Here is a 16,143-nt window from a genome sequence, read left to right on the forward strand (position 1 = left end):
GGTATCTTGAAAACCATAATTCTGTACATTTTGTTTCTTTGAACCTGAATACCTAATTCTCCCCATACTCCTTTCACTGAGGTGAACTTCACACTGCATAAATGGACCATTTTAAAGTGAACAGTTCAGTTACATTAGTACATTTACAGTGTTATGCAGTCTCTTCCATCTAGTTCCAAAACACTTGCAAAGAAAACCTCATAACCATTAAGCAATTATTTCCCATTCTTCTCTCTCCCCAGCCCAGGCTGGGAACTGACAGTCTGCATTCTTTATGTATTTACCTATTCTGGACATTTCCTGCAGGGGGGACTCATATAATATGTGACCTTTTTTTCAGGCTTCTTGACCTAACATGTTTTTGCAGTTTGTGTATATTGTAGCATTTATCATTATTATGTGGCTGAATAGTACTTTAGTATATGGATAAATGTCACATTTTGTTTATTCATTCATCTGTTGGTGGCCATTGAGTTTGTTTCTATCTTTTGGTTACTGTGAATAAAGCTGCAGTGAATACTGGTATATAGATATTTGTTCACATACCTGTTTTTAGTTCTTGTGTGTATACTTACCTAGGAGTGGAATTACTAAGTCATATTATAATTTTTTAATGTTTTAGGAACCACCAGACTGTTTTCCACAGTGGCTGAACCATTTTATATTTCTACCAGCAATGTCTGACAGTGTAATTTATCAGCATCTTCATCATTAATTACTTTTCTATATTTTTAAAAAAATATAGCCAATCCTAGTGTATGTAAAATGGTCTCATTGTGGGTTTGATATGCCCTTCCCTACTATTACTGAGATTGAGCATCTTTTCATTGTGCTTATTGGTAGTTTGTTTATCTTTGGAAAAATGTCTATTCAAGTCCTTTGTTTTAAAATTGGGTTGTTTTACCTTTTGAGTAGTCTTTTAATGATATAATGAGTAGTTTGTCAGGGTCCAAACTAAAGTTTCAGTACTCTTAACAGAGTCAATTTAAAAAATAATTTTATCAACCTTTCACATGTTTTTGACTATCTAGGTTGATATCTGAGTTACTAATAACTTACAAAGTAATTTCAGTGAGTTTTTTCCTCCTGAACTTGGTCAAGATACATGAAAATGTTTATAGTTGGTATATTTTCCTGATGAGTATGGTTTACAAAGCCATCAGTGATTGTTCAAGTGTATGTGTACTGTATCAGCAAGTTCTGTGTCATTTTATAGGATGCATTTTGCCAATAAGTGAAAAATGATCTTTTGTAATTGCTTTAATTTTGTGGTGGTTGTTATTTGTTTGTTTGTTTTTGCTTCCTGGTAATGTAAGCATTTGTCCCTGAGTCTATTGAATATGAGTGTATTAGAAAATCCCAGTGGATGGGAGTCTGGTTTTGGTCTTTCAGCTAATCTTCACATCTCTGTTTCAGACACCATCATGACTCCAAGAGGAGGAGATCTGATGATTTTAGGCCTCAAAATTACCACCAGCAGGATTTCCGTCGAATGTCTGATCACCGCCCCCCTATGGGCTACCATGGCCAGGGACCCTCAGACCATTACCGCTCTTTCCACACAGACAAATTGGGGGAATATAAACAGCCCCTGCCCCCATTGCACCCTGCAGTCTCAGATCCTCGTTCACCCCCTTCTCAGAAATCTCCTCACGATTCCAAGTCACCCCTGGATCACAGGTCTCCTTTGGAGAGATCACTAGAACAGAAAAACAACCCAGATTATAACTGGAATGTTCGGAAAACATAAAGGACAGCTCAGAAAGGGGAGAGCAGGAGTCATCATGTGGACGTTTTTGGTCTGGTCCAACAGTGGCCAGGTATCTAGACCGGTGAGTGGAGTTTCTGGACATGCTGCTGCCGTCAACTCACCGGCTGAAGGAGCACTTGAAGGAGTGGGAGGCCTTTCTTCGGGCGGGCTTTGATTTGGGTCACCACTCCTGCACTTTGGCACCCCATCCCACTCCAGCCTAGTTTTGGCCTCCCACCTGATGGGTGCTAGGAGGAAGAGGTGACTTTTTGTGCACCAGCTTTATTGGGCTGTTTCCCCAGCAAAGGAATCTGGGATCTTAAGAGTCATGAATGTTTAACTGCCAGGTTCAGTGTTCCTGGACTTTGGTGCAGTGGTCAGGGGAAGGAATTGGTGCATGAAGGCTACCAGGACCTGCTGGACAGTGTGGGATTTGGTTCACTATGACATGATGGATGCTGCTGTTGGGGAGTGGGGTGAGTGGGTGGATCTCATATCATAGGACTTAAAGGGGAGCAGGTGTACTCCTCAAACGTGTCCTTGGGAGAGATTATACACTTGGCTTCATTATGTGAAAACTACAGGGTGGGAGTAGGTAGAGGACAGCAAGAGAGGAAAATTACTTCTACCATGTCCTCCTTCCTACCAACACTAATTTTCCCCACACTGTCTTTGTACATTTCAAGGGTTTGGTCTCCTGGGTGGGCCTGCTTTTCCCTGTGCCAGGGAAAGTAGTGTCCTTCTGACTGATTTTCAAGTACTGTGAGTTAGGCAACATGGATGTCAGCGTGGTTATTCCTTGATTGGGGATTGGGCTGAGTGGGTCTGGGGTGGAGGTAGGGAGGGGCGTAGTGTGACCAGGACAGGAATCCCTGGTGGATTTCTGATTCTTGTGGTGAGAGGAAAACCACAGGTCCTGGACAAGAAGCAGAGGCAGGCCTGCTGACCAGTGGGCAAGCACAGAGGTGGGAACACTTGTGTAGGTGGTTGGCAGGTTTCTTGAAAGGGGGCTTTAGTAGTGCCAGTAAATGAGGGAGCTTTCAGTATTGGAATAGGTCAACATCTGCAGCTACATTTTAGTTTCCTTTGCACAGCTTGACAAAGTAGATTACACAGATCTCCCAGAATTCATGGGGTGGTCAGATGAAAATAAGTAACCTGTGGTGAAGAAGTTTCCATTGCTTGTTAGAGATCAGTAGAATTGTACTTGGTTTCCTTTAGTATAAGATCTGTAAAGTGTAAACCTAAGTTAATTTTTTTCCCAAATAGAAATTGTCTATAGACAGGGTGCCTGAGTTGTAAGTGGTAAGAGTTGTACTGGAGTTGAATGGAGGCAGGATTGGGGGACAGGTTTGTTGTATCATAAGGCAAGCTCCTTTCACTGTACTGATGCTCAGGCCTTTTGTTTTATTAATTTTCAGTATAGCTTGCCAGTATTGTATCCAAAGCTTTTCTAGATGGAGACAGAAAAACTTGACTTGAACATACGAGTATCCAGGTTCTAAGCTAATGGGTATGTGCAGGGTTGAACTCCCTGAACTAACTTGTGGGGACCTCTGTAAGATCATTTGTCACATACTTGCTGATATCCTAGGCAGCACCGTTATTGGCTTTACCAAAACATGCCCGCATTTCCTCCCCTGAGGGAAACAGATATAGCCATGGTGAGCCATTTCTCCTGCTGTACAGAGCATTATAGGGCTGGTGCTGAGTTTCCAGGTGAGAGTCAGGGTTCCTGCAGGTTGTGTTGGGAAGGCTCACTACCTTCTTAGCCCCTATTGTACTTGGGGTGGCTCACCCTGGCCTTGTACATGCACACCCTACAACAGAGCCCGGAGCATCTGGCCTCCATCCTCCCACGGGGAGGCCTGCCATGACTGCTCAGTGAAGGCAGGAAATCAAATCTCCACTTTGACCACACATAGAAAAGGAAACCACAGATGGAGCTTCTTGCTGATAATATCAACACTATCCTGTGTTCTGCCCAAGCCAAAGAGGAAGATTGGGTTGATTTGCTGGACCTTGAGTGTTGGGATGTCGGGGTAAGAAGGGGATGAGCCCCCGTGGGAAGCTGCAGGGTTGGAGGCACCATCCATACTTACCCAGGTTTTTCTCTCAAGTTGTTGATAGGAGTTGTGAGTTATTCCCAAAGATGTCTCATCATGAGGAAAAAAAGGAACTTCCTTTTGTTCACATTCAGGACTTTTAGTGCCATATGATGTAGCAAAAGGCAATATGGGCCATATCAGTGTTACATTGATTCTAAAATTACAGTATCCCCCATTAAACATCTGTTTTAGGTGTTGAAGTTTATTTGAAAAGTGGGTTGGGAGGAAGGAGGCATTTCCTCACTGATTTTAATCAGTACAAGTATATGTTTAAATCACAACAGAAGTTTGCACAGGTAAAAATTCTCTCACTTTTGGAAATGGGAGAAACTGCCCCAGGAATCTGAGGATGGTATTACATGGAGCCTGGCTTTGAATGAATAGCAGGAGGTGAGGAAGGAGGGAGTCTGCATCATCAAAATCTGAAGTAAACAGGGATGGACAGGATGTGCCATAGTCTTAGAAAAGGACAAGGCGAGCTCCCGTGCTGCTCACTGTAGTTTCTCAGGGGGACTGGAGGGACACAGCCAGGCCCTCTGGGGAGCCTAACCTGATGGTCCTAGGCTTGCTCTCACATTAGGCATTCCCTAAACCCTTCCAAGGGAACCCCACATTTTCCCCCAACACGCTGCAGACATTCTGGCCCTGAGTCTAAAAATTGCATCAGGCCTGAGGTGCAAAGGCAATTTATTTGGGAGTTCACTTGACAATACTGAAATCCTACAGACCAAAATCCACTTGTCAGCAGGAGCAGTGGCCCAGCCCAGCACCAGTAGTCTTCTGGCTCATCTAGGGGCAGCCAAGTTGGGCAAGGAGAGCCACTGTAGGGGTCCAGGCTGCTTTAGTCCATCTGTGCCCCACCCGCCTGGGGACAGGTGGTTTTTTTCTTTATTGTAAAATTGTGGACTTTTAAATCTGTTGACTAAACAGTAATTAATTTATATTTGTGAAAAATGCCACTGTCCTAGTGATTTCTGATGTAAATAATGTTGTTTATATAGTATGTATTAAATTTTCCTACATTGTAAAACTGCTGTACTTTTGATTCTTGTATATTAAAGGCGTTAATAAGGATTTTTAGAACTGGGCTAACACGTTGCATTGCATTTTGATGTGAGTTGTGTGCTGGGTGCTTCCCTTGTTGGGTGCTGGGTCAGGTACAGATATTTTGGCAAGCTTGGAGTCTCAGTGGAGCCTTTTGTTATTGGTTCCAGGCCATGACACCACAGGTTTCTAAGATTTTCTATTCCTGAGTAGCTGTTGTTTTAACAGTTCCCTGGCCAAGCAACCCCAGGCCACGGCCCATAGCCCTGCATTCATGAGGATGACCTAGAGCTGCTGAAACTCTTTATTTTTCCCAGTAGTAGTCTTTCCAGGAAGGATCTTGGGGAGACCTGGCCAGGTGCACCTTCTATCCGAAAGGAAATAAAAATACTTTGCCAGCTGCAGCTTTGAGAGTTAATTTAACAGTTGGATTATATATTCTTGAAGGAGGAAAAAAGCATTTTATAATGGAAACACTGACATAAATGTCAACTCTGGCAATTTGGCACAGGGGAAGGCCCAGCCCTGGTGCAGCCCAGACAGAGGAAGGGTGGCCCAGCCTGCGGGTGGAGATCCCCATTGGAAGGAGAGTTGGAGAAATTTTGCCCATACCCAAAGGTTTTTACTAATACTTAGTTGACTTGGAGACCCAACTCAAGTCTTTTTGAAGCTCTTTATTTTTCATACCAAATAAGCTCATGTGCGCAGCTGAGGGGTCAACTGCTGCAACTCCACCCTGCCAGCCCCAGGGGACTTGGGTACAGGGGCTTTGCTCAACCTGGGCTGGGCAGGAAGGGGAGATGGGTTTACAGTGCATGGAGTCTTTGAGTGGAAAAAAAAGAGCTGAGGGCTCTTCCTGCCTATAAATAAACTCTACCCATAATCCTGCTGCTATTCACAACTCAGTTGGAACAATTTGGGGAAACTTTAAGAACAAGTGCTGCAATAATCCGCTTATTATGATTTACAATAGCAACAAGACTGAAGCCTACTGCCAAAATGCCTGCCTTTTACTGGAAGCAGCAGGCATAGAGCCCCGCCTTCTCCCTCCTTCCTCCCTCTCTCCTCCCTGGCGGGCGTCTCATGTCTGGCATCATGGCAAGCCCTCCTCAATTAGCTCCAACAGAAAGGTCACTTATTGAAATCTAAGGCCCTGCAGTTTGCCAGGACAGTCTGGACTCCAGATTCCAACCTGTGGCTCTTAAAGCAACAGGACCAGCTCTGTACTGGAGATTGTGCCCTCAGGAGAGCCTCTGCACCAGCTCCTTCCATCACCTCTTCATGTGGGAACCCCTGTTGAGGTCCCAGCTTGCCTTGTTCTGCTCTGTGAAGTGGGGCAGAGATGCAACTGGCCTTACTGCAGAGCCCCCAGTGCTGGTGGAGCCCGGTCCTCTGTTGCTGGGAAGACTTTCCCCCAGGGTCCATGTCTTTAGGGTTTTCTAGTTAGCTTTGTGGCCATGTGATATGTGGAGATGACAAGTGTGATCAGGCCACCTGATTTCGCTCTGACCAAACTGCTCTCTGTTTTTTTTGTGACATGGATGAGTCTAAAGCCTACAGGCTTCTTACCTCAAGATGTGCAGAATAATACCCTTTCTCAGGGCCAGCTGCCCCATAGAAGTTTTAAACATGCTATTTTCATCTTAACCGCTTTCATGCAATTAAGCAATTGTCTAAGCACAGTCACAGTGGAGGCCTTCAAGGCCCTGATGTCATAAAGGGGCCAGGACATTGTCCCTATCTGGTCCTTCCTTGGGTACAGTGAGGTAGATTGCCTTTGCATCTTCATTTGCAGATGGAGGCATCTTCCTGGGTTGATATGGCTTTACAGGAGTGTATGCACAGTGGAAAAGGAAAATGTGGTAATGTTTGAGAGCCAGAGGGCAGTTTAAAAGATCAGGGGAGGCCCAGGAGGGAACTCATTGACCTGGAGGGCAGGCTCAGCTCAACCTGAGGGAGAGGCCCCTGCAAAGCTGCAGCTTGTTCTGCAAGAGACTGAACCAATCCAGCAGGAGGGTACAGCAGGAGCTGCTTCATCTGGAGGAGATCGTAGTCCAATAAGTTCTTCTACTGAGCATCAGGAGGACGGGGCCCCTGTCCTCTTGGAGCTGATAGTCTAGTGTGGTGAGGTGTCGGGGAGGCAAGTAAATGGCAAGAACATGAAATGTCACATAAGCACCAGAGATAATTGCCAAAGTTAAGAGACACGGTGCCTGGGGGCTGAGCTCTGGCAGAGGGGTTCAGAGGGCACTTGGACCCATTTAGGTGGGGGATGTGGGTCTGTGGGTGGAATACCTGGATTTTAACTCTGCCTCTGTTACAACTGAGCTCTGCACCTGTCATTATTTATCAGAGGGGGGTGGATATTGGAGCATCTTGAGGTGCTGGAGCTCAGAGACGTCTTGCCATCCCTGTCTGGGGCATGCACTGTATTTTTCTGAAACCCTTGAGTAGATGCAATTCTAGAACAATCCTTCAGAGGGCAGCAGAGGTTCACAAACAGCCTGCCTGTCAGCCAATACCTGAAGGCAGCCCCAGGGAAGGCCAGGCTGAAATTCTGTTCTTGGCTGCAGAGCCCAAGACACATAAAGTCACCTTATCCCTGAAGGAAGTGTCAGAGGGGACCAAGAAGAGAAAGAGTGTTGAGGCCTCAGGGAAAGAGAGCCTCACCACCTCTCGGGACAAAATCCTGAGAGGCAGTGCTGCCTGGCATAGCTTTGCCTCACCCTCTCAATCCTACCATTTTTCAGGTCTGTACAGGGTCCTGCTCCCCGTGCTCCAACCTGTCCCTACTCCTTCCTCCCTATGGCAGTCCGAGGGACCATGTGGTGCTAAGGATAGAAACGAGGGACTTTATCACTGAGCTACATCCTCAACGGAGCCACAGGGCACTACTCTGCTGTTCCTGCTGGTTTCTTCTGACCAGCCTCCCCTGGTTCTGCTGCTCCCATGCCCGTTACTGTTGGTCTTTTCAGAGCCTCTGGCCCACTCTGGTGCCTTCACCTGATGAGGGCTTCGCCACGGACCAGCTCATACGCATCTCTGACTCTTGCTCCACAGGTGTGGGATGCTGGGAAGGTGAATGCAGTACCAGTTCACTAGGCTTGCTCCTTGCCAACTTTGGGTATCCTGGTCCTTGGCTGGACAGTGGCCTTGTAGGCAGCTGCTGGGCAAGGGGCCTTCTTTTGGGTGGTATCCGGAGAGGGGAGCATGTTGAAATGGAGGGCACAGTGCTATCTTCTCTGGGGGTTCAGCAGGCTGGGGGCTGGGCCAGAGCTCAGGTCCCTACTCAGCCTCCTAAACTAAGAAGGGGGAGGTGTTGATATTTGAAGCTGTTAGTAGCTGGTTCTGGGGCTGAAAAGTAGCTTCCTAAGAGCTCCCGCTGAGCTGGGTGATAATCCTTTATCTGTTGGATTGTGGGAAGGACTAGGGGAATGTTAGGGAGGCAAGCTTGCTGTAGGCCTATAATAGAGGTAATTTGTGAACCCTTCTGGTGTTATCTCAGTATTCCAGCACCTGGGACAGCTGGGCTGGGCTGGGATAGCTCTGCTGGGCACATGGCTCATGGTCTTTGCTGTCCCGCTCCGGTACAGGGCTGTATATGTGGGGTTGGTGGGTAAGGAGTAGAAAGAGCTGGGGTGGTAGCAGGGCAGAAAGCTCAACCAACTTGCAAAAGAGGGATCCGGGGCCCTTGCAGCAGTGGGGCTGATGGTTTGGGCTCTAGAAAAACCACTTACCTTGAAATTCGGCAGCATCTCTGACCACCTGGCCCTGACTCAGATGATGACCCTCCCAGGTCGTTGGTGTATATGCCTGAGAACCCGGGGAGATGATGTCAGCTCTCTGATGGGAGAAGAGAGCCTGGCACATGCCTGACACCATGTAGGGTGAATGGTCATTGTGTGATTGACACTTAGAGGCTTCCCGCCCTCAGGGAGGCCAAGCTGATGCCCAGTGGCCTGTTCTGAGGTTCAGCCCACATCTCTGGCCTCCTGGCTCCAACTGGGGCAACATCTCCCTCCATTGCTCTGGGCTTCCACTGCCCCCAAACCACAACTTCTTTGCCTCCTTTAAACTCCATTATGTATTAATCCAGACCCCTAACCTAGATTGATGAAGCTTCCTGCACTTCCTCCTGGGCTCCATCCTGATGGTGGGTGCAGATAATAACCAAGTAAACTGATTCTACCATGTGTACTTTCCAGATGTAAGGTTTCAGGTGTTTGATGGGAAGAGACCTTTTTTTGGTGTGGTGCTAGGGATAGAAATCAGGGACTTTATCACTAGCTACATCCTCATCTTTTAAAAATCAGTGTAAGGGCTGGGGATGTGGCTCAAGCGGTAGCTCGCTCGTCTGGCATGCGTGTGGCCCGGGTTCGATCCTCAGCACCACATACAAACAACGATGTTGTGTCTGCCAATAACTAAAAAATAAATATTAAAAAATTCTCTCTCTCTCTCTCTCCCTCTATCACTCTCTCTTTAAAAAAAAATCAATGTAAGCCAGGTACAGGGGCATACTTCTGTAATAATTTGGGAGGCTAAGAAAGAATGCAAGTTCAAGGTCAGTCTGAGCAACTTAGCAAGCCCCCTGCCTCAAAAATAAAAATGGCGGGGTTGTAGCTCAATGGTATACTAGTTTGATCCCAGTACTGGGGTCAGTGGGATCAACCTAAGCAAATTCTAGAGAATTTAGAAGGGAGGGAAGGACCTTTTCGGCTGTGTTGATGTCAAAGGTCAGAGCTATCCTGGGTGACCTGGGAGAGACATGCTGACAGTTTTCAGAGGATCTGAAAGTGGAAAGCAAACAGGAATGCTGTCACCGCTTGGCATCTATGACAAGAATTCCAGAGCCTGGGCCATGGCACTTCTACCCTCCTCATGTGGAGGGGCCTACTTGATGTCCTCAAACATCATCATCAATCACTTTAAATAAATGTTGTTCATTTGAATTTTATGGTTTTGTTTAGTCTTTATTAGTAAATGTGTCTTGCTTTTATAGTTGAAAAGGAGCAATAGTTTATAGCTAGACTCATAAATAATAAAGTTAACACAAATCAGCCCTGGAGGGCCTGAAGAAATACTGGCCTAGGCATGGTCTGTACATTACGGCTGTTTGGGAACCTTGAGCGGGTGGTCATGACCCACACTTGTAGTAAACAAAGCAGCTTATGTGATGGACATGTGAGCAGAAGCTGCCATCTACCAAGGGTTACTGGGTGCTAGGCCCAGGGCCTGTTGCTTTATTGTATTTTTTTCATTTAGTCCTCATAATAATCCATGAGGTAGGACTTATCCTCCATTTTCACTCGAAGCTCTTGAGGCCCAGAGAGGTTAGTAAGATAACTTGTTTGAGATCACACAGCTAGGAAGTGGTAGGACAGTTAGAGAAAAGTTATTCATGACATGTAATAAAGATGATAAGGAACTTTATTTAAGATGGGGGTCATCTCATAGGTGTAGGGACCCCTCTAATGAATTTTGCAAAGGGGGGAAGGGGATTGTGTTCAACTCTGCACAAAACACAGCAAGTGGGAATTTGTCCAAGGTGCTGAATGAGGTCAGTAGATGGAAGTTTCTAAGAGGAAACTTCTGGTGAGAATGGAATTCTGGCTAAACCGATCTACTAGGATTCTTGCTAAAGGCAGGCCAGGGTGATCAGATATCACCTGGAGGTGGTAGAGACAGGATGTGGAGGGCCATCAGATGTGTGGGATTCTTGGACAATGCAGAGACAAACACAGGAGGCCAAGTTTCAAGGCCTAGTTGAAAAGTCCAGGGGAGGATGAGTAAATCTGGCCAAGCAGAGAATGTTGGTCGGAACCTAGATTCCAGCCCACTTCTTGTCACCATCTCATTCGATGGCATTTCCTGAGGTCCCAACTGGTTTTTCATTGGTGTTCTCTCATACAGCTCTCCCAGCTGCCTCTCGTTTGTTGCAGAGAACAATTAGGCTCAGATTCAGGATGTGACTCAAGGTCAAGATCAGAGAACCCGTAACCGAGCTCTGAGAGGACCAGGTGGGCTCCTGCACATCTGTGACTTGTTTATTGTCTGTCTCTCTCACCACTAGAAGTCATCCCCATGAGGAGGGGGGCATCGTCTACCCTGTTCACAGCAGTGTGTGTCCCCACCATCGGCACCTAAGATCATTGGGCCTCATTAATTATTTGCTGAACACATGGCTGTGCCCCACGGTGACCTGGCTGAAAACCCCTGGTGCCCTGCGCTACTCCTCAGACCCTGAGCCTCTTAGGCTTCAGATCTTGGGGACATTTTCCTGGCCATGATCTTCTTTGTCAACTTTCTCTCTTCTCCAGGTTTGGGGTCCACTGAGCCTCTAGCTGGGGGTCTCCCTCCTCTCCCTGCTCTCCCCAGAACCATATCTAGACTGACTCCACCATTATTTGAGAGTTCCTGAGGCTCCCTCTCTGCCCTCAAGCCAAGAGCAGGTGGTTGGGTGGGTGCAGGTGGAGTGACAGGTGGGTGGGCTGACTCTTCTCCCAGACTGTCACTGAACTCTTAAGCAGGCCAGTTGGCTTCTTTTAAACCTCGCCTGCTCACCTGCTCACTAGGGCAAGATCTTCTGCCTTCTAGGATTGTTGTGGACTCAAGGGCAAGATTCAAATGTAGGACCTCATTTCTATTTCTCAAGGAGGTAGGTGTGGCTGCAGGAGGACAGCGAAGGTGGCAGCTCATAAAATGTGTGTGACCACAGTTTGCCCCGTGGCCAGGTGGACCTGGGCAGTGAGCGATGGGCAGGGAACGGCCATCCCAGAGGAAGGCACCTCCAGGTCCGTGGGGCTGCTGAAGGACAGCAGTGGCTGTAATTCCCGAGAGCACGTGTGCCACACACATGGTATTCAGTGTGCAGGTGACTTGTGAGGGAGGTGCTGTCACTGTGCCTTAATGGCTGAGACAGGAGGCTGAGAACAATGACAACAACTCCTCTGACATGCAGCCAGTGGGGGACAGCACTGGGACCCTGGGTCAAACTGGGCTTTTCCCTCTGCCAGGGGTTTCTCTGCCACTGCGCATCCCTGGGCATTTAGGCCACCAAACACAAGGTCACTTCCCCAGGCCACTGCTTGGCCTCAGGCAGGGGACTGGGGGTTGGTTTAATGGTGCAAGCTTTAGCACTGTGTCCTTAAGGAGGAGGAAAAGATAGAGTGAGCTCAAGACTGATTTCCTGACAGTTTCTGAACACATCTTTGTTCTTCTGCTGGCAGATCTGTTTGATTTGGTACATTTTGCTATGGCAAGGGCCTGGCAAGGGCTCCAATCCTTGCAGGGGAGAGAGCAGGGAGCTGGTTTGAGTTTGAATGTAGAAGAGTCCATGTGCCATCCCAGGGTCACCCTGGGCAAGGACAGGATGATGTTGGGCCATATGCCCACCTTGGCCTGAGGGCTTGGGCTGCCTGCAATCTCGTTTCTGATTTCAGAAACAACTCTGCCACCACTAGGACCAGGGCATGCACACAGCTGCCTGCAGAGATCTGGTAAGTCCATCCTGCCGGGACTTTTAAGAGTGTTGCTCTCTGCTCCCCTGCCTTCAAGGGTCCTGGAACTAACATCATGTCTGAAGCAGGAAACAATCAAATGGCCAAGATATTGAGGAAACAGGTGGAGAGGCCTTGACTCCATAGATTCAGGAGACTGCTGGAACCTCTGTGAAGCTAGAGGTCCTTAAACTTCTGATTATATTATGGGGGGCGTCTTCTCACGGGCTTCTTCCCACTGTTTTAAGAGTTCAACAACTAGTCAGACCAAAGAGATGTAGCTCCTGGACCAAACCTAAGGGATGAGCACTGGAAAAGATGGATAAAGCATGGCACCCACCCTGAGTGTCTGGTGGGAGACACAGGCAGGTGAGTCTCGAGGAGGGACTCCCCCTCAAGATGCCCTCTCTCCATTCTCATCAGTCATTCTGGGGATAAGCTGGGCCAGGGAACAGGTGAGAGCTGGAAAGTTTATTTGGTGAACACTGCCTTGCTTAGAAAGAAATTTACATCATTTAAATTTAAAACTTCAAATTGAAGCACCCATGCTTTTTCTCTCTCCCTTTCTCTTTCCCTCCCTCCCTCCCTCCCTCCCTCCCTTCCTTCCCTCCTTTCCCCACTCTCTCTCCAGCACTCTACTACTGAGCTACATCCCCAGTACTTCTTATTTTTTGAGACAGGGTTTTGCTAAATTGTTGAGGCTAGCCTCAAATCTGTGATCCTCCTGCCTCCGCCTCCTTAGGATTACAGGCATGTGCCACTGTGCCCAGCTACCTATGCTTTCTAACCTGCCCCAAACCTGTACCTCCTGAGATCTTCCTAGCTGGAGTAAGGGGCACCACCTTCACCCTGGTACTCAGAGCCCACACTTGGGGATGGTATGATGGTCTATTCTCTAGCATCTAGCTCCCTGGCTCTGTCAGCTCCACCTTCACATTAACCCCAAAGCCCATCATTTTGCATCTTCTCCCATACTGCATCTGCCTGGGACTTCTACGATAGCCTGTGACTCGCGCCCCTCCTGACAGTGCCTCCTTTATGTAGCATCTGGAACTCCTTTGAGACCCAGGGCAGACACACCGTTGCCCTGTGCAGAGGTCTCAGTGGCTTCCTCTGGCAACTGGGATAAACATCAAGTCCTCCCCTGGCTCCTGTCACTCTGTGGCCTCACTGGGGACCGACCTCTGTCTACTCATTGCCAAGAAGTCACATGCGTTTCTGCTGCCCCTTAAACTCTCCCTCTGAGCTGAGTGCACCAGGTCTGCTGTACTCATTCCTCCCTGAGTAGAACATTCTCTCTAGCTGTTTGTATAGCTTGCCCTGGAAATTCTCACAGGTGAGTGACTCCGAGGTACCTTTGGCCCCACCAACGAGGAACTTCTCATCCCCTCTCAGAACCAACTTGCTTCCCTTTCTTCTGGGTGCTTTTCATCCGGGATGTTAGATCTAGTTAACTATTGTTTATTGACTTTCTCCCCAGTGAGAATGCAAGGTGGCCTATTTTGGGTCCCTACTGTGTTCCCCCAGCACAATGCTGGGCACATACAAGAAGCTGTTAAATGGATAAATGAGTACATACCATTGCCAAGAGACGGGTCCTCCATTTTCACTGTACCAGGGCCCACGTGCAAGGGAATTTACGAGCATTAGTTCACTGGGTTTCCATAAGGACCTTGGGAGGCAGGTACTCGTAATTCCATTTTACAAATAAGAAATGCAAGGCTCAAAAAGATCCAAGAGAGACCACACAGCCAGTGACAGACAGAGCCAGTTCTGATGCCAAGTCAGCCTGCGCCGAGGGCCACCCCCCCTGCTCTGCGCCAGTCTCAGGCATGACTGGTGCCCGGCTCTGATGGGCCTCTGCCCAAGTGTTCTGGGAATTATTTCACCCCATAGTTTGCTCCCTCATTATAAATGACTGTCATCCACTTGTTTTAAGGGCCCTTTCTGTCTTTTATCCTTACAAATTCTGGTTTGCCAAACAAGAACTCCAAGAGTTCTTTTATTCATTTATTTAGTTTTGCCACGCTGGGGTTGAAGGCCAGGCTAGGTAAATGCCCTACCATTGAGCTGCAGCCCCAGCATCCATCCCGGAGTTCTTGCCACATCAGTAAGTCTGGATGGAGTGGGAGAGGTGTCCCACCTCGTGGTGCTAATGCTCTTACCTCCAAGCGCACTGGCCTCCATTTGTCTGGTGGTGAGGAGTCTCCTCAACTCATCCTGTAGAGGAAGAGGAAGACCTTCTCGGGAGTCATTTAGCTCAAAACACTGTGTTCCACATTCACAATGAAATGAAAATTTTCATGTTCATAAGGACAACTGGTAGTAGCACAGTACTTGGGAAAGAATTTCTGCCCATTAAATTTAGGGTCCTGAAAACATTCCAAACCAAGAATATTTTCTGGCAAGTGCCATACAGCCTTTTCTTCTGATGCTGAACAAGAAACTTTTATCTTTTTTTTCCCCTTCTGTGTGCCCTGGCTTCCCCGTGATCTGTGCCCATCAGTGCCAATGGCTCTGCTACTTCCATGCTGCTCCGGGTGTTACCTCTTGCTTACCATTGAGTGTGGGAGACCCGTCCTACTGCCAGAGTGGGTGCTGGCTAAAATGTGCAGGTACGCTTTGACTTCCAGTCTGGTTTCTTCCTTACAAACCCAATTGCCATGTTTTCTCTGGGAGCCTAAGGAAGAACAGGGCTCTAGAATTTTCTCTCTCCTACTTCTGGACTTCCTCTTCTGCCTGGATATGTGTAAATGATCATTCTTTGTATTCCTCTTCAGTTCAATCCCCAGCTCAGGCTTCCTGCTCCCACTCTGCCCCACTCCATCCGATCTCTCTTGCTTTGGAGTAACACCACTACCCACAGTGAACACTCATGGTAGGCACTTTGCAGTGATCTCCAAGCAACCCTATACGATAGGCACCCTGTATTTGACAGAGGAGGGAACTGGGGCTTAGAGAGATTAAATGATTTGCCCAAGGTCACACAACTGGAAAGGTGGAGACAGCAGGATATAGAGCTTGGCTTAATTACGTTGCTCTTCTTCATGGCATTTAGGGCTAAGAGCAGGAACTTTGGGCAAAACTAATCTAGTTGAACATCTTGCATCTACCTTTGCCAAGGGACCCTGGGCAAGTCAATTCATCTCACAGGAACTGTTTCTTCTATGAAGTGGATCTACATTCATTCCAGAGTCACCAGGTAGATTTTAGGGATGAGATGTGATCACAGCAAGCAGTAAACCGGGCCCCAGAGACGTACATGGTGGTCCCCTCTGCAGGGCTACCACTCTGCTCCTGTGCTATGTGAGCAGGGGACTGGAGGGAGGGTGGCAGCCATAGTCTCCAGTCTCCTAGATGATGTTGCCGGCTGAGAAGGAGTCATCCTGGAACTGAGGCCAGCCCCCAACTTTATCCCAGGAGGCACTTTATGTCCCTCCACCATTTGGCTGTCTGTCTGCAGGATTATGTTCCAGCGTCCACTGTACAAGGGAATCTGGACCTGCTAGGTGCCCCAAATGACTTGTGATAAGGAAAAAAAGTAATTTTAAGAGAGGCAGATGACTCTGGTTGTTATGTTTCTGTATCTTCCACACGTCGTCATGACACTCGAACATACACATTCCTATTCCACACATTAACCGTTAAGGGGACATCTGCCACCAAGTCAACCCTCCACTTCCCCAAAGGAACCAAAGTCTGTTCAGAAACAAACTCCAATTAAAAGAAAATAACAAAACAA

At 47.7% G+C, this 16,143-nt stretch overlaps 1 protein-coding gene across 1 annotated transcript in view; it reads left to right on the forward strand.

Moving 5' to 3' along the window:
- The window catches only part of Chd2 (chromodomain helicase DNA binding protein 2), a 121,839-nt gene extending 116,951 nt beyond the window's left edge, over positions 1-4,888 (forward strand). The window contains exon 39 of the mRNA XM_077800220.1: positions 1,417-4,888. Within this exon, the coding sequence (XP_077656346.1) occupies positions 1,417-1,750 (334 nt within the window). The 3' untranslated portion in view covers positions 1,751-4,888. The remainder of the gene's footprint in view (positions 1-1,416) is intronic.
- The last annotated feature ends 11,255 nt before the right edge of the window (positions 4,889-16,143 follow it).

This window comes from Urocitellus parryii, chromosome 6 (assembly GCF_045843805.1).
Source record: "Urocitellus parryii isolate mUroPar1 chromosome 6, mUroPar1.hap1, whole genome shotgun sequence".
NCBI classification, from domain to species: Eukaryota; Metazoa; Chordata; class Mammalia; order Rodentia; family Sciuridae; genus Urocitellus; species Urocitellus parryii.